The sequence below is a fragment of the Esox lucius genome, chromosome 13 (assembly GCF_011004845.1).
Source record: "Esox lucius isolate fEsoLuc1 chromosome 13, fEsoLuc1.pri, whole genome shotgun sequence".
Classification (NCBI taxonomy): domain Eukaryota; kingdom Metazoa; phylum Chordata; class Actinopteri; order Esociformes; family Esocidae; genus Esox; species Esox lucius.
Window position 1 is genome coordinate 37,289,610 of NC_047581.1, and position 24,891 is coordinate 37,314,500.

Below are 24,891 nucleotides of genomic sequence, written 5' to 3' on the forward strand. Positions count from 1 at the left end.
AACCCTATTTAGAATCACAAAAAGTATTTCCATATTACACATAATGGCTTGAAAAGGTGCCTTCACCTTCTTTTAATAGTTCAATATTATTATTGTGATTGCGTGTTTTATTGCTTCTTTCTGGTCATTACCATGTAGTGCAGACAATGCTGACCAGGTTGGGAATGAATAACCAGTCAACACAACAGTTATCAATCCAGCATATAAACACACGCCACTGCGTAAGAGGACAATACTGTTCGGGATAACTGCAGCATCATGAAACTCCCTTGGTACAACAGTAACACATCTGAAAGCATCGTCCTTCATTACGAATGCAGCCAATCGCAGGTCCATATAAGGGGCCTGACATGCTAACAGGCGCACCGCCTGCTGGTGGAGGGCACCGCCTCGTTGTTAGGGCCGGTGCTCCCGTTGGCAGCCTCTGACACCGGCCCCGCTGTGCTCTGCTCCATGCGCCTCATCACCAGGTCCAGCAGGGTGGTCACTGCCCTGTCCACCTGAGCCCCCGTGGCACTACTTGTCTCAAAGTAGGGGATACTAAGGAGGGAGAGAGGAACTTAAAATACTGAACACTACACTGATAAAGGCCGGGTAGCTTTTTTTTAATAGTCATTTCTATTTGAAAGATGCTGAAGGTGGTCCATAGAGTGTGTCTGGTAGTACCTCACTGACTCCACCTCCTTCCTAGTGAATTAACGGAAGCAGAAAAATTGTCTGCTCGGTAGTAGCATTTGTTGTGGATCTTTTTTTTTTTTCACAGTGGTGCTGAAGGTATGAACTGCAAAAACCTAACTTCATGGTAGGCAGTGGAAAGTGAACCATAGCAGCAGGTGTAACAAACAGGTGTATATTTAACTTACCCATATCTATCCGCCAGGTCTCTGGCTTGTTTGCCTTGTACGTCTCTAAGGTCTTTGAGGTCTGCTTTGGTGCCAACTAAGACTATGTCTGGACTTTCACAATAGGCATTTGCCTGCAGTTGACCTGAACAATCACAAGAGATAAATCAAATCAGTTACTGATGGAAATGTAAGTTAGTATTTCACAGTATGCTACCCTGCTAGGCTGTGATGATTTACTATAATTACAAACACAAGGTGAAATACAAGGTCAGTGTGGTATGGTACTCAGAGGTTAAACTAAATACATTTTTCAAACAGACTACACAGGTTGACAGATATCAATCTAATTGCAATGATAGATCTGTGCGCTGAGACTTACTCATCCAGTTCCTGACATTCAGAAAACTCTGCTGATTGGTCAGGTCAAACATGAGCAGGAAGCCCATGGCATCTCTGAAAAAGGCTGTGGTGAGACTCCTGAACCTGAAATGTATGAAATAACGATGTTTAACCAGTGATAAGGAATTTACTATTTAAAATGCTAATCTAATAATGATTCAAAACTGCTTTAACTTTTGCAAATTGCACATATCCTTCTACATAAACTGCAAACTTAATTAAAAGTGATATACTTGCAGTGTTAGATGTCAAATGCACTGTCTGCTTGTTTATGTTGCCCACCTCTCCTGTCCCGCAGTGTCCCAGAGCTGTAGGTGCACTTTAAAAGTCTTCTCTGTCGTTCCATCAGAGCCAGTCCCCAAATACATCTGAAGACACAAGAACATTGTACAACCTGTGTCATCTCCAGAGCAAGGACCAAAGCTTTCCATAGCTACATTATGATATATTGGAAGCTAATGTGTTTCAAATTCCTGCAGTGGGATACACACCAAATGAAACAGGACTCACCACTCTCTTTTCCCGGAAGTCGATTCCCACTGTAGTAGTGAACTTGCGGTTGAACTTGTTGTCGGTGTACCTGTAGAGGAACGTGGTTTTCCCCACTCCAGAGTCCCCTAATGACAGGAGCTTGATCAGATAGTCATAATCCCAATCAGTTGTTGTCATTGTGTAGCCTTGTCCTGGACCTGCCCTACAATATGAAATAAAAGTACCATATTACGGTAATATTCTTACATGTAGCATGCCTTTGTATAGATTCCAACTTTTGCATTAACATTAAATAAATTACTGAGAATAGATGGTACAGTTACAATAAATACAGCCCAGTGACTTTAGATGACTGCAACTTTATACAGTTCTATAAAGGTTTCCCAGAGGACATTGTTTGCTTGATTCAAGCTAACACACTTGGAAAAAGTCACACACAGAGTATATATATTTTAATTGTAGGTACAGTAAAATAGAGGGAATATATTCCGATATTGCCCAGATAGCTGAAATGTCAAGTTGTTCTTGATCACAGAGGCTTGGTGGGCAGTCATAACTTAAAAGCTGATCAGAGAGGAGTAACCACATGACTTCACACAGTTTTCACATGAGTGGTCAAGTGGATGTCCTGTGTAAGCTGCAGGAATTTTGAGAATCCAAAAGATCACAAAGACCCTGTGCTTCTCTAACTTATTCAGTTTAACCTCTTGAATCTTTTAGTGTATGGATAGAAAGATAATGAACTAATCCATTATTGTGTTGAGGAAAAAGTCTGAAACCAAAACATACTGGTTTATTTAAAATGTTTTGATGTTCACAGCCATAATACGCAGATTTTTTTCAGCTAAGCACCTATGGTGAATGTCCAGTGTGGATTATCAAAGGTTTTGGATTCTACAGTTAACAACCCTAAGAGACTGAAAGCACCAACTCCAGCATCTGTACATTTCTCCTAAACATGCCCAATCTGGTCAAATTAAGCGATGTATTCCTCAGCAATGTATTCTTTATTATAGCTCTATTGCTTTTGAGCTCTATGTTTAGTCTCTCTCTCTTCAAAGCTTTATATTCAGTATTTAGTTGTAAACACACAGTCTAGTCTTCCTCACCTCTGTATTCACTATATTTCTCAGCTCTGTATTCAGTCAATCCATTCAAAGCTCTATGTTCCATATATACCATTTTAACTCTGTATTCAGTCTAACCATTCTCAGCTATATTTTCTGTCTATCCATTCTCAGACATATTTCCAATATTCCTTCTCAACTCTTGACAGTATTTTCCTAATCAATTTGTGCAAATTGTCTACATAGTCTCACAAAATAAGGTTCCAAAATTGTTCTCTGACATTTTTTTTGAATCTTTGAATAATATTGTTTGGGCTCCAGGCTGAAACATCTTGGGTTCCATGTAGAACCCATTCCAAAAATGTATATTGAAGTTGCCATGATGAGAAATAGCCATAATGAACCTCTCACATAGCCTATTCAGAAAATGTAGGCCAATACAGTGACAGACCACGCAATGCCTAATGAAATGCTTGGAGATGATTACACTACTGACAACACACTGATGTGGCTGGATAATTACAACTTCAAATGTATCAAGATTGAAGAATAACAAATTCTATCTTACCGATTTAGTTGGAGGTACTGCCGACGTCCATTCAGGGAGCTCAACCTATCCTTGGTAAACAAATAGTGGGGGGAGACATGCCATTGCATGAACCTTTCCCCCTCTCACATGCTTTAAGGGGAGGAGTTTACCGTTAAATAAGAACCACAGAGTGTGGTGTTCACAGACCTTGTGCTTTCTGGTATTTGTCAGGAAAAAAAAAAAAGCTCTTTGAAAACTGGATTGTAGCCCTATCCACAAATAATGTGTGCTTCTGTGGATTTAAGTGGAAGTTAGCCAACCGGGAGCATTGCAAGCCCCTAAAGGCCCCTTCTCCCTGTTATTCTTTTGTAAGCTCAACAAGTAGGCTAATCATTAGGTAATACTTTAAACTTTCATTTCAGAAAAGTTATGCATTCATTTAATTTGGGGGGGGTTAATATAAGTGGTTTACTTTTAGATCAGGTCTAGACTAGATACAGTCATGTGGAAAAGTACACCCATTGTAATGTTGTATTTTTTTTCCTTCATATTGGTACATTTGAGCCAAATTCCAATTACATTAATTGATGACCCAAGTTAACAGACACGCAAACAAATCAACTGTAGGTAAGAGACAAAATCATCCTACATGGGAGATCAGGAACCCCCTGCAATAAAAAAAAACTACATATGAAGACACAACTGACGTTTTCCAGACAGCACATGGGTAAAGAGGAAAACTACTGGTACAATGTGCTGTGGAATGATGAGTCAAAGGTGGAGTCGTTTGTTCGCAATACCAGAGACCATGTTTGGTAAAAACATTGCCTTTGAACATACAGACCTCACACCAAGCTTGGAGACGGTGTCATTACGATTTGGGGCTACTTTGCTATGTCTGGGCCTGGCCAATTTGCAAGTCAACCATGAATCAATTGCAAAATGAGTGAGAATGCGGGGCCATCTTTCAAAAAAGCTGAACTGAACATGAATCTTCCAACAGGTCATTGAACAAAAAGCAAATCTACAGCGGAATGTCTCAAATAGAGGAAATGGAGGGTTTTGGAATGGCCGTGTCAAAGCCCAGATCTCAATCTTATGAAAATGCTTTAGGGGGAATTGAATCAGGCTACGCATGCAAGAAAGCCCTTGAATATGACAGTAGTAGCAAAAAAGAGTGGGAAAAGATTCCTCCCCGTAGATGCAAAAGACTGATAGACAATCACAAGAAAAGGCTAAAGGAAGTTATTTCAGGTAAAGGGGACAACACCAGATTGAAGCTAGGGGTCTACATATTTTGTTTGTACAATGAAATTGCATTTCTGTTCATTTAGATGAATTATATAAAGAACATTAAAGAACATTTTCATTCAATAAGGGGCACAGCTCCTGCCAGCCACTGTCGAAATGACAATGACAAACAACATTCACTACCGTTCCAAAGTTTGGGGTCACTTAGAAATGTCCTTGTTTTCCATGAAAACATACATGAAAGGAGTTTTAAGAGGAAATATAGCAAAATTAGGTAATACAGTAATTGACAAGGTTAGAAGTATTGACTTGAAATAGTAATTGTGTCCTTCAAACTTTGCTTTTGTGAAAAGAATCCTCCATTTGCAGCAATTACAGCCATGAAGACCCTTTGGCATTCTAATTGTCAGTCTCTTGAGGTAATCTAAAGAGATTTCAACCCATGCTTCCTGAAGCACCTCCCACAAGTTTTTTTTTTTTAAACAATAAGATACACAATTCATGGTTGCACATATCAATTTCAATTACTAGTATGTAGACATTTCATTTTAAAGGTAAAAGTTAAGAATCCAAATGGCTCTGAATGAAAGAAACTGAAAGTACAATGCAAATGTTCGTATTTTTAGCCTGAAAAGTAGTTTCACAAACCATATCTTGATCTCACAGAGCCACATGGAAACCTAGAACCAACAGTAAGCCACTCATCTGAATATTACATGACCATAGGCTACTCACAGTCATTACCGTCAATGTGGCCTTCATATAAATTGCTAGCAGACGCTGAAGTATGTTCCATCCTCTCCACCGTCGCTGTGAGGTCCATAAGGTTCTCATGAAACCCCAGCCACTCTATCAATGGACAGTATGACATCAACATCTCTGAACAGGGGAAACACTGACAGGTGAGAGTTCTTTCATGACAGAAAAACTGGAAGTGAGGGGTTAGTCCTCTCCATTGACCAGCACAAGCTGGGGGATACTTGTCTTTGGTATCTGATGCTATTGTTACATTAGCTGTCAAACAGAAGTCCTTAGTCAAGCAGTTACAGGTGACAATGATGAACTTCCTACAGAATAATACATTAACTTTAGAGTTTACATTGACATGTTTAAAAGCAGTACAGGTATAAGTTTAGAGACATCTAAAAGAAGACTAAGAAATAGTAGGACTAGGTAATTTCAATCACCTAAAAACACATTATGCAGTCCTGGGTTTTGGATCATTGCTATCTGGGCATAAATCCAGTCCATGTCAAAGTGCAGAATGTCTCTTTGTGGTGCTGCTAAATATACCTTAATGCAGTATTTGCCCCCTCGGAAAGTGAGAAATGTAGTTTCAGTGAGAACAACTACAGGTGAAAGAGCTGCACACAAATAATGGGGTACAGAATTACACACTAATACATATTATTCACTACAATGTATAGCTGGAGGGATAAAAGCAAGTATCTGCAATTTTGGTGTTACTGTACTTGTTTTTTTACTTGTTGTTTTCTTACCAACAGACGTGTGTTGGCGTTGTTGAACAAAGTCCAAACCAACGCTGTTTCATTCTCCTCAATTTCTTCAACGTCTATTTCAAAACAGCAAGAAAGAAGACACTCAAACCTCTCATTCTCCGTTTAATAGGAGAGTTTTGTTGCGATTTTTTCATACAACGTGTAGTTAGCGTACTCCCATTAACTGCTTTACTCTGATTATGGGTTAATTTGCTTGAGCATCGATAAGCACATTAGCACCGCCTACAGTTCCGAAGTACTTCATACGGGAAGACAGGCGCGGCCAGCCGGCCACTCGGGGGCACCCGTGACTAGGTATATGTATTTAATGCTTGGAAAAATATTTTGTCAATTTGCAGGGGAATTGCCCAGTCCGTGCATTTTAAGTGTTCAATCCACTTATTATCTAAACGGAGTTGTTTTACATCATCGTCAATATTTTAAATAATTCCACGGCTGCTATTTAAAGCCCAGTTAACGTCGACGTCATGAAATGTGCTTGGTGTTGTGAGTGGGCCATTGATGGAAAGCGTGCACGCGTTTATTAGTTTGATCGAACCTACCCGGCGTAGAGACAAATTATACATTTCCAATGTTGCCTTCCGGTGGGTTTTTCGCACATATAGACTGTCCATTTTTTAAACGCGATCTCTGTCAGCGGCCCCACTGTCTGTACAAGCATGTCAAAGACAACCGAGGAATGTTTGACAGCCACCAGCATGGACCATCATCAGTGGCAGGTCAGTCAGTAGAACAATACGTTAGTAACTTTTCACCTTGGTCTACTAAGTCCATAGTTTCGTATATTTTTGCCTTTAGTTTTGCCCTAGTTGGAAATGAAGTCCTACTTCATTCTCAAATGAAAGTAGCCAGTAGTGGCTGTAGCAAATAGGCATGTTGTTATGGAGGAATTGTGTAATGCAATATTATTTGGCAGTTTTTGGGGGAAAAAATTTAATTTGGAAAAATTGTGTAACATGTATGTGCTTCCATTTTACATTGTTAGACAGTTAATTTTCAGTTTACTATTTTTCCTAAACAGGTGTTAGTGAAACATATTCCACTTCGGTTAATGGAGTCCCACCGGGCAATGAGGCAAAAGACCCTTGCCTTTTGGAGTTGGAAAGGATCAACAAAGAAATTGAGACAGTGAAGAATGAGGTAGAGAAGGAGCAAAGGAGATTATCCCGCTATCAAACTGTCCAGGTGGACAGTGAAAAAAAAGAGTCCAAGAAAGCCTTGATTACCAAATCTGAAATGTCAGGAAAAGATCTGAACGGAAATAGAGTCAAATCTTCCCAAAGGCAGTCCGCCACAGCCTGTTCTACTGCTAGGAAGAAGTATGTGGTTGACACCTCCAAACCCAGGACCGATTTGGAATATGATCCTTTATCCAACTTCTCTTCTTCTTTGGGATCTAGCTGTTCTGAGCATAAACCAGGTAGCAAGAAGAAAGGGAAAGGTGGGCAAGATGTGAAGACGACAATGGGGCTTGTTTGTAGGGAGGACCAGACTGAGACAGAGCTCACTGTATCACCGCCTGGTAGTGACAAACTAGCGGATGACTCTGACGAAGAAGGGGTCCTCATCATTGATGTTCCACCCCTGGAGAACGATAGGAAGAAGATTAGAGCTAAGAAGCACTGTAACCCCGCCACCAACAAACTACAGGACGAGAAAGAAAAAGTTCACCCGGTTTCTTCCGCTGACCCTGCTGTGTCTGGGGCTCCGCTGGCTACTGCTCTTACAGTGTCTCTTCCTAGTCCTGAAGATGTCCAAGTGTTATCCCTGCCTGCTGCGTCTGATGCTGTGAAAGGTGATGACGTCGATGCTTGTGGCCTATCCAGTAGTTCCACCAGTCAGGAACACGAAGGTAAACCGAGTGCCGAGGGCGTCTTTGACAACTTGTCCAAATGCTTGGAAATGCTTAGAAGTGAAAGCGAGAGAATAGTTTGTTACAAAGAGGCTGAGGCCACTGCTGAAAGTGACTGTAGCCAAGAACCCGAGCGTCCCGGAATGAGTGTGTCATACACTGGTCCAGTTGTTAGGGAAGATGTCAGCTTATTGATGCCAGAGCCTGGATTACCTGGAAGTGGGCTTGCCTCCAACTGTGTTGAGAAAATCTGTCTTGCTCAACCCAGTGACGTCTCACACGGACATGCATCTTCACTGCCTGATAAGGTTTTAGCACCTCCTGTCTCCTCGCCCTGTGAACTCCCCTTTCAGACCCAGAGAAATGAGCAGCAGGCAGAACCGAGCTCGGCTCAGAGTTACTGGTCACCTGTGCAAAGTTCATCGTCAGTGCCGTGTCTTCAGAAAATACCGGGCCAAACACCAGATCTTGATTTTCCCATCTCTGAAGTTCCGACACAGAACTTTCTAGAGCAAGCAGCCACTTCTGCTGGTATCACTCATAGGCCGACTACACTAGAGACTAATGGAATAGAACTGCAATCGGGTGCTTTTGAACAACTTCCCAAGGAAGCAGTGTCTGATCAACTGGTTATTGACTGTAGTTCTGAGGAGCTAGAGTATTCTGAGCTGTCTGATAGTGACACAATGGAGGAATGCTACCGTATATTCATGGAGGATGAGAACAAGTGTGAAGGGAAATCTACAGAAGAGGCTGGTACACCTGTAAGTAACAGCCCCCCCCCCCCACCAAAAAAAACATGTGGAATTGCTGGAATCGTCCAAGTAGACAGAAACATGTCTTTGCCTGTTTCAGGTAAGTGCTGTGGATGTGGAGATGCCAGGGCTAGCAGTGAAACCCAAATTGTTGCCTGGACCCAGGAAAAGGTTGGCCCATGTTTCCAAGTATACTGAGGTATGCTGTTGAATGTTAAATCTCTAGCATATTATTAACTTTTTACTGTGGTTCATGGCACTCTTCTTGTTGAACACTTTAAAAAGTAGAGGTTCCTGGAGTATCAATTTGTGGAACATTATATTCAAATGGGGGGAACCCATGCAGTTTCTTTTCAAAACTTTTATAATGGGTCCCCAAAGAAACCTTTCAGGGTTACTTTTTGAATTTCCGTTTAACTCATTGGGGTTCCATCATTCCAATTGCAAGATCCCCTTAGGCAGCATTCTTCATAGCAAGGTTTGTGGGCACCATTGCATTAAGGATTCCATTGATTTTCTTGTGTGTGCCCTCGCTTCCCCCAAATAATCTTCCAGAATCCTTTTAACAGTCTTCCTCCTTGTACCATAGTCATCGGTGGCCAAAACCAAAGCTCAGGTGATCGTTCCCTTCAGAGGAGGAACCCCCCAGTCGTCCAACCCCTCGAAGATCCAGCAGCTGCAGCAGAGGGCCTCCATGTTGTCAGCTGCTCTGAAAGGAGGCCAAGCGTTTGCCTCGGCAAATACGCAGAGGAAAGGGGTGACCATGGCTTCTTCGTCTCATCAAGCCACTCATCAACCAAATTATCAGCCCACTCATCAGCCCACTCATCCAGTTCAGTACCTCACTCATCAACTCATCCACCAGCCCACTCAACTCATCCATCAGCCCACTCAACTCATCCATCAGCCAACTCAACTCATCCATCAGCCCACTCCCCACCCTACTCCTATGCAGAACAGTAAGGATGGACATATTCAGGAGTCTAACTGTAATGTGTAAATTATGCTTTTATGAGTAATGTACCAACCACTGTCATTTGAAACTGGTGATAAATTACGACGGGGGGGGCGTGTGATTCTTCAAAAGTGTGTGTGTGTGTTTAATATGTATAAAATACCTTATACATATTTTGGCTGTTTGATGCATTAGTGTATCACTGCATATGTCAAATGCATCTTATTTCTGTCAGTGCATAACACCAATTATTGCTTATTTTCTCACTGCTAGCTTGTGTAAACGTCATACCTGTGGGAACAGCCATCCAGGTGGGCAATAACCTGCACTTCATCCTTCCAGAGGGAAGCTACTCTCTGCCCATCAGTTCAGCTAGTTCTCCAGTCACCTTAGCCTGTTCCCCGATCCGTTCCACAATCAATACGCCAATCATACCAGTTACCCCTGTTTCTGTACAACCTCAGCCTACTGCCTATATCCCTGCAAAAGTGAGTATCAACCTGAAATGTAGAGGTGTAATGAAGAAGAGAAAAATCCTGCATTAATTGATATTGACACAGTTACTGTATTGAGCAAATCATTTTCTTTAGAGCTTGCAGTCATTTTGTTAATCTGTTTCTTCTCAAGTTTAAAATCCTTGCTTTTACTGCCTATGCAGCCCATTCCCACCAAGCGTAAAGCCAGGGTTCGTCCTGAGGTTGGTGCCAAAGTGCCACACGACGTACGGCAGCGCTATGTAAACCTGTTTGTTGAGGAATTCCTAAAAACGTCTGTCACTGTACAAGATGCTTTTGAAAAGGTCTGTACCCAACAATGAATCTTTAATATAGATTAAATTTCTGGTTTCCCATATTGTTTCCATAACCTATTGTCTGTTTGTTGGGCACTGGTGTTTATTCTAGGCCCTCACGGAGGAGAAGACTGTGTATGATCGCAGCATTAACAAACTTAAGTATCTGAGTGTTGCAGTAAATGCGCTGAAGAGGCTGAAGAACCAGAGCACAGTCTCTGTCAAAGGTGGCACATTCCAGAGGCTGAGTGAATGCATTTTAAATAGATCTGTATTTTTTTTAAGTACATTTAATTGTTAGTACCATGTGTAGTCGAATAAATTAGTTGGTGCTGGACATTGTTTGGGTAGATTGTTTCTAGTCTTGACAAGGTATTGATTATCTTTATTTACTGCTTGTTTGCAGCTGGAAATAAAACTGATGTACAGATATCCAGAGGAAACATTCCACTCAATACCAAAGCTCTTTGGGGAATTGGTTAGTGTCATGCTTCCCTCCGCACACAATTTGTATTTGTTTAATGCTTTTATGACACCTCCCATGACTATAACTTAGCTTTCCTATTCCTTTTCCGTGGAAAGGGGATGCTGCATTGTATGAAAGTTTGAAGGAGCACATTCTGTCAGAGGAAGTATTGACCGAGAATAACTATCCCCTTCAGCACCCAGAACAAGCAGGCTGTGCCATACTGTATCGTGAAGATCATAAGAAGGGAATCACTGATTGTGAGTACTGTATGAGGTGCTGCCTTTTTTTGGTCCTGTGTTGCTCAGTGCTGACCAATGGTGAACATTGACCTGAAGATAGAGATGTTTAGCCATAGGCATACAGGATTAAGTTAATGTTGATAGGTAGAACAGGGAAGGTTTGAGTTGGAGTGCTGTCAAAGTCTGATCTTTTGGGCAAATGTAATTCAGAAGAATCTGAGGTTACAAGTCTTCAAGCAAATGAAGCCCACTTCCCTTCTGCTGTTACCGTGCTCTCAAGTGGATAAATCCTCTGGGATTTTTGTCAACATGGACCTGTTCTTCATTCGGTTCATGATTCCCCATCATGTTGGAACGGGGCATACTACAGCTTTATCCTGTCTTTGCATTCAGGTTTGTATTTACTCTTTGATTGGCAACTTGGGCTTTTGTTCATGTTAAAACAAAACAGCGCTGAAGAGAATTTGCTGTCGGTGTGGGGCCACTTACTCTGTGAACCAAATGGGAAAGCACATGCGCAAGGAGGAGTGCAACTACCACTCTGGAAAAGGAGTCGAGAATAAAGGTGAGGGCGCTTTAGCGTGTGCTCCTCATTCCCGAATACAGAAATGTAAGCCTGTTTGAGTTACTTGCTGTTACTGCACAGTACCGGGTGGAGTGGAAACGCGCTACAGCTGCTGCGAGGGTGTGGTTGGATGTCCGGGCTGCCAAGTTTTCCAGGTAAGAAGAACGGAGCTTGAGACACTTCAGAGATGTCACGGAACATGTTGTATGTTTCCCCTCTCGTGTGTCTGCCTCTCAGTTGCACGTGCACGATGCAGTGAGCCTGGACAACTTTGTCACGACCCTTCCTAAACCTGTGACGGACACGGCCTGCCCAGGGGTGTTCTCGGTTGACTGTGAAATGGTGAGATCCAAGTTCATCAGATTCATGAGCAGCATATTGGATGACATGTCAGTTGAGGTTGGGTTGTAGTTCACACTGGTTGTAGTTTTAATAATACATTGGTTTTTTTTTTTGCATGCAGTGCTATACCACTCTGGGTCTGGAGCTGGCCAGGGTGACTGTTGTTAACTCCAGTTTGCAGGTGGTCTATGACACCTTTGTGAAACCGGCTAATGAAGTGATTGACTACAACACCAGGTTGGGCCACAAGACTCCAGTATTAACCTTTACAAACACTGCCATTTTAAACACACATTGCATGGAATAAATGTGCGCTCTCTGCTGCTCAGATTCTCAGGTATTAGTGAAGATGACATAAGGGGGTCAAGCACGTCCATCCAAGATGTTCAGGAGACTCTTTTGAGCTTTGTCAGTGCAGAGACCATACTGATTGGCCATGGCTTGGAAGCCGACCTCTGTGCCCTGAAGGTGAGACGTGTTGCATTATTTAATGATTAAAACATGTAAGTGAATGAACTACCTGTTGCCATCTCCTTTAGCTAAGCTTTTTAGGCAAATGCAGGTTTCTGTATTGAACTATATTCTCTACCATGTCTGGGGAAACTGGCCCATAAAACGTGCGCCCCTCCTTTCCCCATCGTGAAAACGTGCGCCCCCCCCCCTCGCCTGCCTGCCTGCCTGTCTCAGCTGTTCCATGGCACCGTGGTGGACACCTCTGTGTCCTTCCCCCACCGCCTGGGCCTGCCTCATAAGATGACCCTCCACAGCCTCACGGCAGACTACCTCAGGAGGATCCTCCAGGAGAGTGGTGGGTTGAACAAGTCTCTGGCAAGGGGCAGGACGTCCATCCACTGGGTGTTGTTGTGTACTGTCAAGCTGACCATGGGTGTAGATGGGGAAAGGTGTTTTGTTAATATTTTTCTGAAGTCTCACACAAGCCCCCCCCCGCTGTGTTCCTTTACAGTTAAATGAGCTATGTGGAAGCTAGGTATATTGTCACAATGGCAAGTTCACATTCAAAACTACTCTATTCCAGTTCCCTCTCACGTTAGTGTTTTACCTTTTACTTTGGCTCAACCAGCTTAGTGTTTCCATATTGTGAACTTTATATTGCAGTGATGGTGATAGCGTGTTGAATCCTGGCGCAGGTCATCGCTGGTTTTCTCACATTAACAGAAATGGACTGAGTTGTGTAGAATTTCTTTCAACTAGGAAATGAGAATGGTTGACCTGTCCCCTGTCTGCAGTTGTTCATCACAGGGCTTGAGGAGAAGACCACTGGAAGGGAGTGTGGCTGCAGCTTCTTTCCATTAGAAAAGATGATCTGGATTCTGTTGTCCAATAGTGTGTTACCTGAAACAGTATTTTAGAATGTGCTTTTGTAAGCACTGAAAATGATGTATGGGAAGAAATGTTGTGGAACTTTAGAAGTATTATGAAATGTTCTGAAATTATAATGCAAAAACTTACAAAATCTGTTCTAAAGCAACTCTTAAATTGGTAGACGAATTCTGTTCAGATCTTCTAGAAAAAGATCTGTGATGGATGGTGAAAATATCTGAATTTGGACTTAGCTTTAGAATTCTAGTGAAAATAGGGACATCAAAAACAACTTATTGTTGTCACACATCAGGCTAGAATTTGCTGACATGAGAATCATTCCTAATACAAGGCCTTTCAGGTGCAGGGAATGATGCCTTTCAGGTGCAGGGAATGATGCCTTTCAGGTGCAGGGAATGATGCCTTTCAGGTGCAGGGAATGATGCCTTTCAGGTGCAGGGAATGATGCCTTTCAGGTGCAGGGAAGCTTCTCTACTGTCGTATGCAGAAATAATGTTGTTCCTGTCTGTTCCAGTGGGGGGCCATGACTCTGCACAGGATGCAACTGCCTGTATGGAGCTCATGCTGTGGAAGGTCAAAGAAGAAGGCAAAACTAAACGATGGTGATATAAATAAAACTGGCTTTGCCAAACCTCATTAGTCATGAAATCACAGAAATTTGACAAAATGTCACTCCAAAGTTGTATAAAGGTGAAGTGTTTGTTGGCTCTTTTCTTTAAATGGCATGGGCATATTTTTGTCGATTATTTTGTGTTGTTTCAATACATTTCTTTTTCTTTTACCGTGTAAAGCTACACTTACATTCTCTCATGCCAATGTCAATATTATTTGGGGATGCACTCTGAACATTATGAAAGAAGAATATACTGAAAGTAAAAGCACAGTAAAGAAATCTGTTGTGGTATTTTTATTAACAATACTATGACAAATGTAAGTTATGATTGCTGCCATCTTATTCTGTGTCAGAATGGAAACTATATAGATTGAAATTCACACCTGAAGACTATTTAAATTAGTTGACGGAAGGAAATAGATTGAGTTAAATCAGTGTTTTTCAACCCTGCTCCTGGATGCCCCCTGCCCTGCATGTTTTAGATCTCTCCCTGCTCTATCACACCTGATTCAAATGATCAGCTCATTATCAAGTCCTTGATGAGCTACATCAGGTATGGGAGGGCAGAGAGAGAGATGCAGGGCAGGGGGCCTCCAGGAGCAGGGTTGAAAAACACAGAGTTAAACTACAAATTAACGGAATGTGAACCACCAGAATCATGTATTTCCCTGAAATAATTGCATGTACTGTAACTAGGAAATGCCCTGAGTAGAATCCTCCACTCTAAGATGTAATTACGTTTTGTAATTTAGCAGAAACTTACATCCAGAATGGCAATTATGGTTAAGTGCTTTGCTCAAAGGCCTTGTGACATTTTTCAGCTTACCAGCTTGGGGATTCAAACCGCCAACCTTTCAGTTACTGGCCCAATGCTCTAATGCTCTATGTTATCTGCCACAGTTCTATAACATAATCAAAATGGGTACTATAAAAACCCAACACAGCCTCACAGAGGATTACCTATTTACATAATTGACAGAACAAGTTCAAAGGGTTAAGCCTATAATTTATTTTCTACCAGGGAATGAACTAAAATATCTCACAGAATTTTACAATATGAGACTAAAATTCGGATGCTGTTGGGAACCCATCACTTTCCCTGACGAGGAGGAAAGTCAAGAAAATAGAAGAATAGAATAGAAGAATATGCTTAACATTACTTGTGACTGGATTAAATGAGCTGGAATATGTACTTTACTGTATCGAACAAGAAGATTAATTATTATGCAGTGTAGATTGTGTAAGTGTTCACCCTCAAGGACATGTTATACAAACGGATAGATTCAATTGGGATTTTCTCTCACATTTTCACACAAAATATTACATAATGTTGATTTTGGAGAAAGTATATTTTTTACTACAATACAAATTGATATTTGTTTTGTTGTCCTACAGGTAAGTGTGGTTTTGTAATAGCCTATGTTTGGTATGGGCTTGGGTGGGTGGGTTTGAAGTGAATTACTCGAACCAACTTTACATTTGGCAGGAGGGTGCCAGGTTAGTAGAAGTCCCAGTATGTAAGGATCAGAGGTGTGTATTGGCTGTCATCTCACTGTGTCCTTCAAAAGAAGACATTACAAATGACAACTAATCAGTAGTATTATTGATATAATAACATTAACAGGATGGTGAGGCTGCAGACAGCCTTTTCCAGGTGTGGACTATAGAAGTGCAGTGTGTACACCTGAGGAATGCTCAACATTATATAAAATACCAGGCACTCTGTTCCAGTCCTTGCTTCAAGGAGATGCTGGTTTCACTAGTAGAGTGCCAGGATTCAGAAGAGAATTGACTGGGCAAAGTGGAAGCAATCCTGACACAGAGCTGTGAACGCCAAGTGGATAGAATTGGCAGAGGGAAGTGCTTGTGTAGGACTATAGGGTCCAGAAGTCTATCAGTATCCACTGCAGGCTTTTCACAAGATAACTGTATACAGTGTTTCACCTAGCTCTCTTAAAACATACTTACTGTAAGTCACTCTGGCTAAGAGTGTCTCCTATGTCACCTAAAGTAAATGTTTGATTATACACACACCTAGACACTGTCAGCTTAATGGCGAGTGGGTTGACCTGTCTGAAATCACTCTATTAGTTGTTCAAATCTAGCAATCATTACTGAAGTACCAGCTGAGTCATTGTTGCTATCATCATATGACGTGTTACCAGAGATGAGTCATCCGCTGGGTTTTGGAATGACGTGTTACCAGAGACGAGAGTCATCTGCTGGGTTTTGGGATGACGTGTTACCAGAGACGAGAGTCATCCGCTGGGTTTTGGGATGACGTGTTACCAGAGACGAGAGTCATCCGCTGGGTTTTGGGATGGGTTTTAGGAATATTCTGTATTGTGAATCTTAGCTGATTTATAACAGAGATAAGAATGAGTAGAATGAGTAGAAGTCCTCACTGGAAATTGTGTAACTATTATGTTTGGGATGATCTTATAAGTGGGAACAGACCCATGCAAACAAAGTACTTTTCAACTATAGCATAGTTTTATACTATATAGTGCAGTCATTTGACCCTATTCATTTAACCCACTTTCTCTATGATATGTGATATTTGGCACTAAGAGCAATAAGCTGAATGAGACAGCTGGTTAGAATTTAAAGCCAAAGTGTTCTTCCAGGGTCAGGGCTGGGTGAATAGGCCAGGTCTACCAGCCTTTAGGATGCTGTTGTTTTCTGGCAGTTTTTCTCTGGGAAATAATGTCACCTCCTGCAAGGGTCTAAATCTAAATCTCAGCCGCAGCACTCTGACTCCCTCATTATCATTGTAGATTCCTTTTGACATTGGGTCCAGCAGTGCCTGGGAAAACAATAAGGAGTTGAATGGTTCATTTGCCTCCCTGCAAGAAAGTCAGTCTTCCTGTTTTTGTCTTTGGCTACTCATAGTGTTTTTTCTGCACTGTTCGGTATGAAAACAAAATGTGTTGAAAGTGGTTCTCCAATTGTCTGTCTCTGCTGTCATTCCTCTTGCTAATCATCCTTAGTACTGATCTATTTCTCTCTTTCACCTCCCACTCTCACTCATTCTATCTATCTGTTTCTCTCTCTCTCTCTGCCCCTCACTCTTTCTCAGCCCCTCTCCTTCTATCATCCCAGGGTGTGAGTTACAGCGTGTTGCTTTTTGAAGTAGACATTTGCATAATCTGATTAGAATGTGGGATTTTCAGCAACGGGCCTTGTACGAAAGTGCTCCAGAGGAGAGGGTGATGTCCAGCCAACAATGGGGTCCCCCTTCCCCCGATGAGCCTGCACCTGCATCTATTGCTCACTGGTCTGCCTTCCTCTGCCTTTCCATGCTGGGGGAAGACCAGAGCAACAGAGAGGAAGAAAAGAGGGGGAGGGAGAGTAGCGATGGGGAAGGAGGAGGGGGAGGACTGAAATATTTAAACATGCAGAGTGTGAATTGGTTTAAGGGGATAAAGAGCTCAGGGCCTATCGGTTGGCACCCAGATCCAGAAATTCTTTTTTATGGTGCCTCAGCCGGGAGAGAGAGGGCCTGCCTGCACTGATCTGGTCCATTGTGATAACAGATTCAGACAGTGTGTTAGACCCAGATAAGAAAATGTGCTCTCAATAGACCATTACCCCCGTACTTGGGAGAGAATAGTCAATCAGGCAAATATACTTGGATGAGGAGATGAGCAGAATACAGATTTGATTTCAGTTGCTAGTGAGTTTTGACGTAATCCTGCTAAAGTTGTCAGAGAAACATCTACTATATTGGACGTTTTCTTCCTATATTGTAAAAATGACGGTCAATTACATATTGATTCAGTATCATTACACTGAAGACCTAATGTTGCATATGTCACCTTTATTGAGCCTGCTACAATTTACTGAGAAACAACAAAATCACTGCAATATATCAATACTAGTACAGCAAAAAGGACTTGAATGTAGACACATGACAAATGACCTGAGTGCTGTGTTGTGACTGAGGAAGGCTGAAGAGGGATGTAGCAGATATGGAACCTGTTGCGACTGTAGTTCAATTGTACAAATGCAGAATGACTCCAGTCTTAAGCAGAATGGGTAAAAGGTTGTCATCTGCCCATTCTACAGCAGCTGCACATTGCTCCGTTAACACACCCTTAGCAGGTTTGATGGTGGTGGAGAAAAGGCCTTAAAGCCTTAAACCAACTCACTGTTTACTCTTCAGCTCAGTAGTTGCAGCTTCTTGGAACTTGCAGGACTGAGGCAGATTTTAAACTGTGACAAGAGGTGATTTGTATCCTGGTTAAATGTTAAACAATGATGAGCTCATTCAGGCTGGTTTGACAAGGCAGAAATACGACTGTAGATGTCTGACCTTGGGGTGTAATTGTCTCTTTTAGCGGATGATACGGGATGATGTTAGGGTGAAACAAGGACACTTAGTTTTCCGTTTGTTCGCCAATCATTGGCATTTCACATCACTGTTTCAACTGGTAATTTACATTAAATTATGTGGAGGTAACAATGGGTACTTTCCGGTACTTGTCAAGATAATGTATGCTTTTTACTTTTATTAGATTAACATAAATGTAAAGAAAAAGGGTAAAGTTGCATATTTTCTAAATTATAGAGTACTAACATAGTAATCCATGATTCAACTTACAAGAAAATACACAAATTCAAGTTTCGTAATTTCATAATACGCGCACATCTATACCGAGGGAAAGTATAAAATAATTAACTATTTCACGTAACCTTTAGGAAAGAGAAAAGACCAAGCTTTTGTATCCAACCCTGGCATCCAAGATTCTGTAGCAGTAGGGGATGAAAACACACCATTCAAGAGGCCATATAAACCCTAGGATGGCGGTGCTGCATCTGCCTTGTTAGGTCAGTGGTCCGAGTTTGACTACATGCTGACCTGGGTGGCTCCAGGGCACAAGTTAAGCTGTCTTTTGACTCTTCCCCTCGGACACTAGATAAAGGTTTGGAGGTCAGGGCTGGTGTCTGTGTCCGCACAGCGGTCCGAAGGTTCTTGCAGACAATCAGATGGATGGCCCTTACAGGCCCAATTGAGAGGAAACAAGGGCATTACTAGAGTGCAGCTGTACTCTTGACTTACAGGCTCACCACTTTGTTGTTTCACTTACATTAGTACACATGGATGCACAGTGGCAGTGGTTTTTTTCCCTACCATAATACAATGGCATGATACTAAATTGCATTTGACATTTTCTGTAGTTTGGTTGTGTATTATCTTACTTTTGACAAATTCAAACAATGCATTATGTTAAATTAACAAATTATTTATTAAATAAATAGTTCCAATAAATAACATTATTCACAACATAATATTTAACCAACATAATTAACAACAAATAAGGAAATTATCACAATAGCCCTGTCAAAAGGTCAAATAATAATCTTTGGCTACATGACATGCTTGAGGTACAAAAACAGCAGAATTAATAAATACTACAGAGGACAGACCAAAAAATATTCATTTTAGCTGTTAACACAATATATTCCTACAATTGAAATGTATTTCAGCAAGGATTGTCAGTTATCAAACAGAAAAATCCCTGTCATGCCAATAATCAATATGTAATCAAAACATATACCAGCAATGTGTCACTCAAGAAATCTGGTCATATTGCAGGATTGGAAAATAATTGCGCTTTGCAAATAAGGAAGGTCAGAATCAGAATAATAAAGTCTTAATTTAACAAAAAAAAGTGCCCCTAGCTTTTGTAATTGCATCCCCAGTGTTTTGTGAATCGGACAAGATTTCCTCTCTTACTCTTCCAAAATAAATTCTCTTAAATTGTCCTAATGTGTCCTAAGGAAGTGGACAGCTTTCCCAACCAACAAGAAAAACACACATGACGGAGGGAATACATCCAAGCCACATGCAGATTACAGATTACAGATTACATTTCACAAGGCTCCCATCCTCCCACGTGATAATTTCAACATCAAAGTGTAGCTAAATAAATCCATCTCTTCCATTCACCAGGGATTGGCATCATCCTCAAACGCCACACGAATATCCTCCGCCTGTCCTCACCACCACGTCCTCCTCAAGTGTCACAGAACGCAGTCTATGGGTGGTTTTGCACGGTGACACACAGTTTCACTCCAAAGAGACAATCGCCTATCAGGGGAAAGAGCGAGAAGCACACTACCAGGCTTCAGTGCTGTCGCAGCTCGATCCAGGGGAGGGGGCGTCGGTGTCGCTGGCCAGGCCCCAGGTCCTGGAGGAGTGGAGCCGCTCCACGTTGCCCCTGAGGAAGGTCAGCAGGGCAGTGGGGGAGTGCGAGGCTGGCTGGCCACTCTGACTCTCCAGCAGCTGCACCAGGAAGTTGATGTAGCGCATGGCCAGCCGCAGGATCTCATTCTTGCTCAGCTTTTTCTCCGGCGGGTGGGTCGGGATGAGCTTGCGGAGCTCGGCAAAGGCGGTGTTGACGTTGTGCTGCCGCCACCGTTCTCGTGTGTTGGTGAACACCTTCCTGGTCATTGTGCGGTTCTAACGGAGGAAGAGAGCGTTTGAGAGAAACGTACACAGAATTCAAACTGCCATGATGGTGCTACCATTCTACTGGAGAGCAAAGCGGGGCGTTGTTGTTGATGCCAATAGAGTGCACTGCACTGAACTGAAGCCCAGGGGAGGAGTAATGGCAGGTTCAAGATGTGGAACTTGGGGGGAAAAGTATTTTCCGACACACCTCTTCAGTGCATTCAAAACTGAAGTCATAAAAATGTTGTACGGACTTTAAAAGGTGGGTCACACAACACTGAATTCCAATTTGCTAAACTTTACCAAAAAAACAGTTTTTTTTGTTTACAGTAGTCTAGAACTGTCATGTTGTTTCAAAGTTATGGAACAGAACCATATTTTTCTCTGGTGTTTAGTCCAAAATGGTCTCCTATTCCCAGAGGCACAGCTTGGTCAGACCAAATGGAGCCATTTTAAGTAAAAAATTGCACCAATATTTAGAATCTTATTGAATACTTAAATATATGCATTACACTGTAAATAAAAATCACATTAAAATAGTAGTATATACTTTAAACTGAGACTGATGGAATGTATTTGATATTCTAATACAGTTTCATCTTCAGAAGACAGAAAAGACCAGAATAATAAGAGATGTTTTAGGGAAAATGTCTGACCTTCAGTCAGTGGATCCAGTGGTGTTGGTCATGATTAGCATGCATATAAATTACTACACTTCTGAGGTGTTCAACAACTATCCTTTTCAAATATGAAACAAAAATGGACAAAACTATTCTTTAGATGTAAGAAATAAAAACTCCAACAATTCCTTTCTGCACCAATTCCAGAACATGACATTCAGGTGAGGAAAACGAAAAATCCATAAATCGTCCCTTATCTCACCTCTTAAGTTCTGTAGCGTGAAGACAGGTATCAGGTCCAATGAGTGTGTATGACCCTGGTCATTAGTGTTGTCTTCTGCAGTAGTCCACTCCTGTGTAGTAGGTCCAGTCAGTTCAGCGTTCTCACACTCTCTCTCTGCCTGTCTGAGTGGGAAGGATGGAGACTGAGAGAGAGAGAGAGAGAGAGAGAGAGAGAGGGGGAGAAGGCTGGCTCACGCATCTCACATTTTATAGCAGGGTGAGCCCCTATTGTGTGACGTGTGCTGTGGTTGAGCCTCTACTCCAGTCAGCTGCACTGTGCTAGGTGAACAACTCAGGAGGGATGTTTCCAACCGCTGACCACTGTCTGTGTTCTGTCTGTAAACAAAGAGACACCCACTGGGTTAGCCAAATGACACGACTTTAACAATTTGAAATAGTATTTGGGAACTTTGCTTGCATTTTATCCACTAGTTTCTGTTGGACAATTTCATTAAAATACCTTTAATACATCATTTAACTCCCACAGGTCACATCAGGCTTAATAAATTCCTGTTGAGGCAAAACTGAGACGTTTCCCTGCCTGATCATTCCCTCACAATTTGTTCCCTTCTATGTTGAAACATCAACCATGGGTAACCGTTTAGTAAAATGTGTATATTGCCAGCCCTGCTACCATTGAACTCACTCTGATTGGGACACAAAAGGTAAAAATACCATATCCAGATTGACAGTTTAACAATGTGGGTTTTGTTATGACTATGGTAATCGTGTTGAGCCATTCCAGGAGCCACACATAAATTACAGGGTGGATCAGAGGGACCAAGCAGAGGGACCGAGCAGGGGGACCGAGCAGGGGGACGGGCAGAGCCCCTTCCTGGGTCACAAGCATGAGCTGAACCATCTCTCCAAGCGTTCCTCCTTGCCACGTCTCTCCTACACACTCCTGCCCCTCCCACGTTCCTTAGACGTCTAGTTTAACCAATTGTTTCTCTTCTTTTTTTACACCCTTCAAGTGTTGTTTCAAAGACGCAGCCTTCCATAAAAGTCTCTGTGCGGAGAAGGAATTTACATAATCCGATTAGGGCCTGGGATTAGAGCTGGGGCCTGGAGAACAGGCCCAATGGGGCCACCTCTGAATTGCTGCCATTCATGGGTCTTGCTGCACTTCCAAGGGGCTGCACCTGCGGTGATGCTTCCCCAGTCCCCTTCTCTCTCCACTCTACTCGGCCTCAGGTCTGCAGACACACTCAGAGTGACCAGCGGCCCCCTCAGCCAGCCAGCCTCTGTCCCTTTCAGCAGGCCAGGGTCAGACCTAGCAGGGCCAGGGCACAAGACAATTATTAGAATGAACACATTGCTCCAACCTGTAAGGTAGCATAGCGGTTAGGCCCAGGGCATTTGACCGATAATCAACGGATGCTGGATGAAATCCTAGCGCAGCCAAGGTGGGAATTATCTGTTCTTTAAGCAAGGAGGTTAGCCCTTATTGCTCACAGGGCCCTGCTGTAAATGGAAATGTGGTTCTCAGGGAACCTACCCGGTAAAACGCAGGTTATAAAATAAGGATGTGTTGCCTCCTTTCGGCAGCATTCAACATTTGCCAGCTAACTGTGGCTCTCTCCCAGAACCCCCCCCATTATGGCCATGATCATACAAGCAGAACCCCCCCCCCCCCATTATGGCCATGATCATACAAGCAGAACCCCCCCCCCCCATTATGGCCATGATAATACAAGCAGAACCCCCCCCCATTATGGCCATGATAATACAAGCAGAACCCCCCCCATTATGGCCATGATAATACAAGCAGAACCCCCCCCATTATGGCCATGATCATACAAGCAGAACCCCCCCCCCCCATTATGGCCATGATCATACAAGCAGAACCCCCCCCCCATTATGGCCATGATCATACAAGCAGAACCCCCCCCCCCCCATTATGGCCATGATCATACAAGCAGAACCCCCCCCCCATTATGGCCATGATCATACAAGCAGAACCCCCCCCATTATGGCCATGATCATACACGCAGAACCCCCCCCCCCATTATGGCCATGATCATACAAGCAGAACCCCCCCCCATTATGGCCATGATAATACAAGCAGAGGGCATGTGGGAGGTAAAGAGCCAAGCAGCTAGACGACTGAAAAAAAACAACATACTATGGAGAAGTGACAAAAAGACATTAGTAAAGGAAATGCAATAAGAGAGGAATACTGTAGAGCAGACAACTATGCAGAGGCAACAATAAGTGTTCATTTCTCCTTTCAACTAACATTGCCATCAATTGCCTGTTCAATCACATTACTGTATCTAGAGGAACAGAGTGAAAAATATCAGTCACAGCTTGACCTTTGAAGCAGTGGTCAGGAAAGAATTCTGCTCTAAAGGTTAGGTTTGAACAGCCTGTTAATTCTCACAATATGTCTCCTATTCACTCCAGTACCAAAGCGTTGCAGGCAGGACCAATTACTGGACCATTACACTGATGTTGATTTAGCCTCCACTTCTTTAGCCATTTTCTCCCACTGCTTTTGTTTAGCCTGCCATTAAAAACCCTCCTTTTTAGCTGTTTTGTGTGGCTTGTTGTTACGGCGATGTGGCCAGAGACATAACCAAAACTAAATGTTAGCTAGGTGATTATTTATGGTGTGTGTGTGTGTGTGTGTAAGAGTGTAGGAGTGTGTGTTATGGACACAGGAGGTTTGCTGCTGGCAGGAATCAATGCCCCAGGGGGCTCTTTGTCTGAGGCTCATTCCTGCGGGAGCAGGCTTCAGTCTGCTGGCTCGTGAAGATAAGCCCTCTCCACACTCTGAGAAACCGTGATAAGGGCCAAACTGCTCTAAATGAAAAACTACCTTAGGAGCTCCGAAATAAAAGAGAGGGAAACTATCACTTTTAGCAGTAAAAATAAAACCTCCATAAAATATTTGATTGTGAAATACTAAGCACGTTCTATGTGAAACATAACATTATTAATAATTATAATAATAATGTATTTGAACGATTCATCTAATCTTGGTCATAAAGAGACGAATACAAGCCATTTTTGGCTAAATGTATCAATGTATTAGGTCAGACTGTCATGGACTAAATTACAGATGATTACAGGGACAACATTATTCTTATATTTATTGCAGGGACAATCCAGTTTCCCTACAATTACCAGCAAATACTAATAAAAAAATGTAAGTTTACATTATCACATCATTCGTACATCTCATTGTTGCCCTGCAAAATGTCTCAACACCCATTCACATTGAAATTAAGTGTCTGTATGACACGATAATAAAGTCGTTTTACAAGTTGTAACCAAAGTAATTTGGGGGCAGTACAATCTTTGTGAAATGTCCCTCATTGTTGGTAAACACAGGGGCTGTGTTTGTGAATGGAGCTTTGACTGTTGTCCTGCTGTCCAGTCCACCTGCTGCTTCTCAGTACAGCATAGCTAGAAGCAATAACCATGGAAACACTGGACTGCTAGGGAAAGGTCACGGAACCAAAGGCTTTAGACTAGGCTGAAGACTATTAGATGTACACTCACA

The 24,891-nt window shown here is 42.3% G+C and overlaps 3 protein-coding genes across 10 annotated transcripts; 1 reads left to right on the plus strand and 2 right to left on the minus strand.

Annotated features, from left to right (window-relative positions):
• Nucleotides 1–29: 29 nt before the first annotated feature.
• On the minus strand, nt 30–6,149 carry LOC105014697 (ras-related protein Rab-27B). 7 transcript variants are annotated; one of them, XM_010877222.5, is made up of 9 exons: nt 6,083–6,149; nt 5,877–5,947; nt 5,319–5,432; nt 3,372–3,421; nt 1,755–1,938; nt 1,527–1,612; nt 1,225–1,328; nt 864–987; nt 32–540 (listed from the first exon to the last, which is right to left on the minus strand). In XM_010877222.5, the coding sequence occupies exons 3-9, from the start codon at nt 5,415–5,417 to the stop codon at nt 354–356; spliced, it is 834 nt and encodes a 277-aa protein (XP_010875524.1). In that variant the 5' UTR covers nt 5,418–5,432; nt 5,877–5,947; nt 6,083–6,149; the 3' UTR covers nt 32–353. The 7 variants fall into 7 exon arrangements, with proteins under 7 accessions (XP_010875525.1, XP_010875524.1, XP_019908339.1 ...); XM_020052780.3 differs by lacking the exon at nt 5,877–5,947; XM_010877223.4 differs by lacking the exons at nt 5,877–5,947; nt 6,083–6,149 and having other exon boundaries at nt 30–540; nt 5,328–5,441.
• A 306-nt stretch (nt 6,150–6,455) lies between these two features.
• On the plus strand, nt 6,456–14,303 carry zgc:152968 (EloA-BP1 and REX1_like domain-containing protein). The gene is made up of 16 exons (XM_010877229.5): nt 6,456–6,822; nt 7,125–8,719; nt 8,811–8,909; nt 9,300–9,669; nt 9,939–10,153; nt 10,324–10,464; nt 10,568–10,682; nt 10,862–10,933; nt 11,038–11,181; nt 11,615–11,728; nt 11,810–11,883; nt 11,966–12,070; nt 12,192–12,307; nt 12,400–12,538; nt 12,758–12,878; nt 13,926–14,303. The coding sequence occupies exons 1-16, from the start codon at nt 6,675–6,677 to the stop codon at nt 14,015–14,017; spliced, it is 3,660 nt and encodes a 1,219-aa protein (XP_010875531.2). The 5' UTR covers nt 6,456–6,674; the 3' UTR covers nt 14,018–14,303.
• Nucleotides 14,304–19,305: 5,002 nt separating this feature from the next.
• Nucleotides 19,306–22,853, minus strand: tal2 (T-cell acute lymphocytic leukemia 2). Of its 2 annotated transcripts, XM_020052414.3 has the most exons (3): nt 21,844–22,853; nt 21,364–21,719; nt 19,306–20,490 (listed from the first exon to the last, which is right to left on the minus strand). In XM_020052414.3, exon 3 carries the CDS (start codon nt 20,479–20,481, stop codon nt 20,146–20,148), a length of 336 nt encoding a protein of 111 aa, XP_019907973.1. In that variant the 5' UTR covers nt 20,482–20,490; nt 21,364–21,719; nt 21,844–22,853; the 3' UTR covers nt 19,306–20,145. The 2 variants fall into 2 exon arrangements, with proteins under 2 accessions (XP_019907973.1, XP_010875533.1); XM_010877231.4 differs by having other exon boundaries at nt 21,364–22,853.
• Between the last annotated feature and the right edge of the window lie 2,038 nt (nt 22,854–24,891).

What these genes read in the sequence shown, in the direction of transcription:
- LOC105014697 (XM_020052780.3), bottom strand. Translation starts at nt 5,417, where the DNA reads ATGAGAACCTTATGGACCTCACAGCGACGGTGGAGAGGATGGAACATA. An exon ending in CCACATTGACGGTAATGACT is followed by an intron (nt 3,422 to 5,318) that starts GTGAGTAGCCTA and finishes TTGTTTACCAAG; the next exon opens with GATAGGTTGAGCTCCCTGAA. An exon ending in CAGTACCTCCAACTAAATCG is followed by an intron (nt 1,939 to 3,371) that starts GTAAGATAGAAT and finishes TTCATATTGTAG; the next exon opens with GGCAGGTCCAGGACAAGGCT.
- zgc:152968 (XM_010877229.5), top strand. Translation starts at nt 6,675, where the DNA reads ATGTTGCCTTCCGGTGGGTTTTTCGCACATATAGACTGTCCATTTTTT. An exon ending in CCCTACTCCTATGCAGAACA is followed by an intron (nt 9,670 to 9,938) that starts GTAAGGATGGAC and finishes TCTCACTGCTAG; the next exon opens with CTTGTGTAAACGTCATACCT. An exon ending in AAAAGGAGTCGAGAATAAAG is followed by an intron (nt 11,729 to 11,809) that starts GTGAGGGCGCTT and finishes GTTACTGCACAG; the next exon opens with TACCGGGTGGAGTGGAAACG.
- tal2 (XM_020052414.3), bottom strand. Translation starts at nt 20,481, where the DNA reads ATGACCAGGAAGGTGTTCACCAACACACGAGAACGGTGGCGGCAGCAC.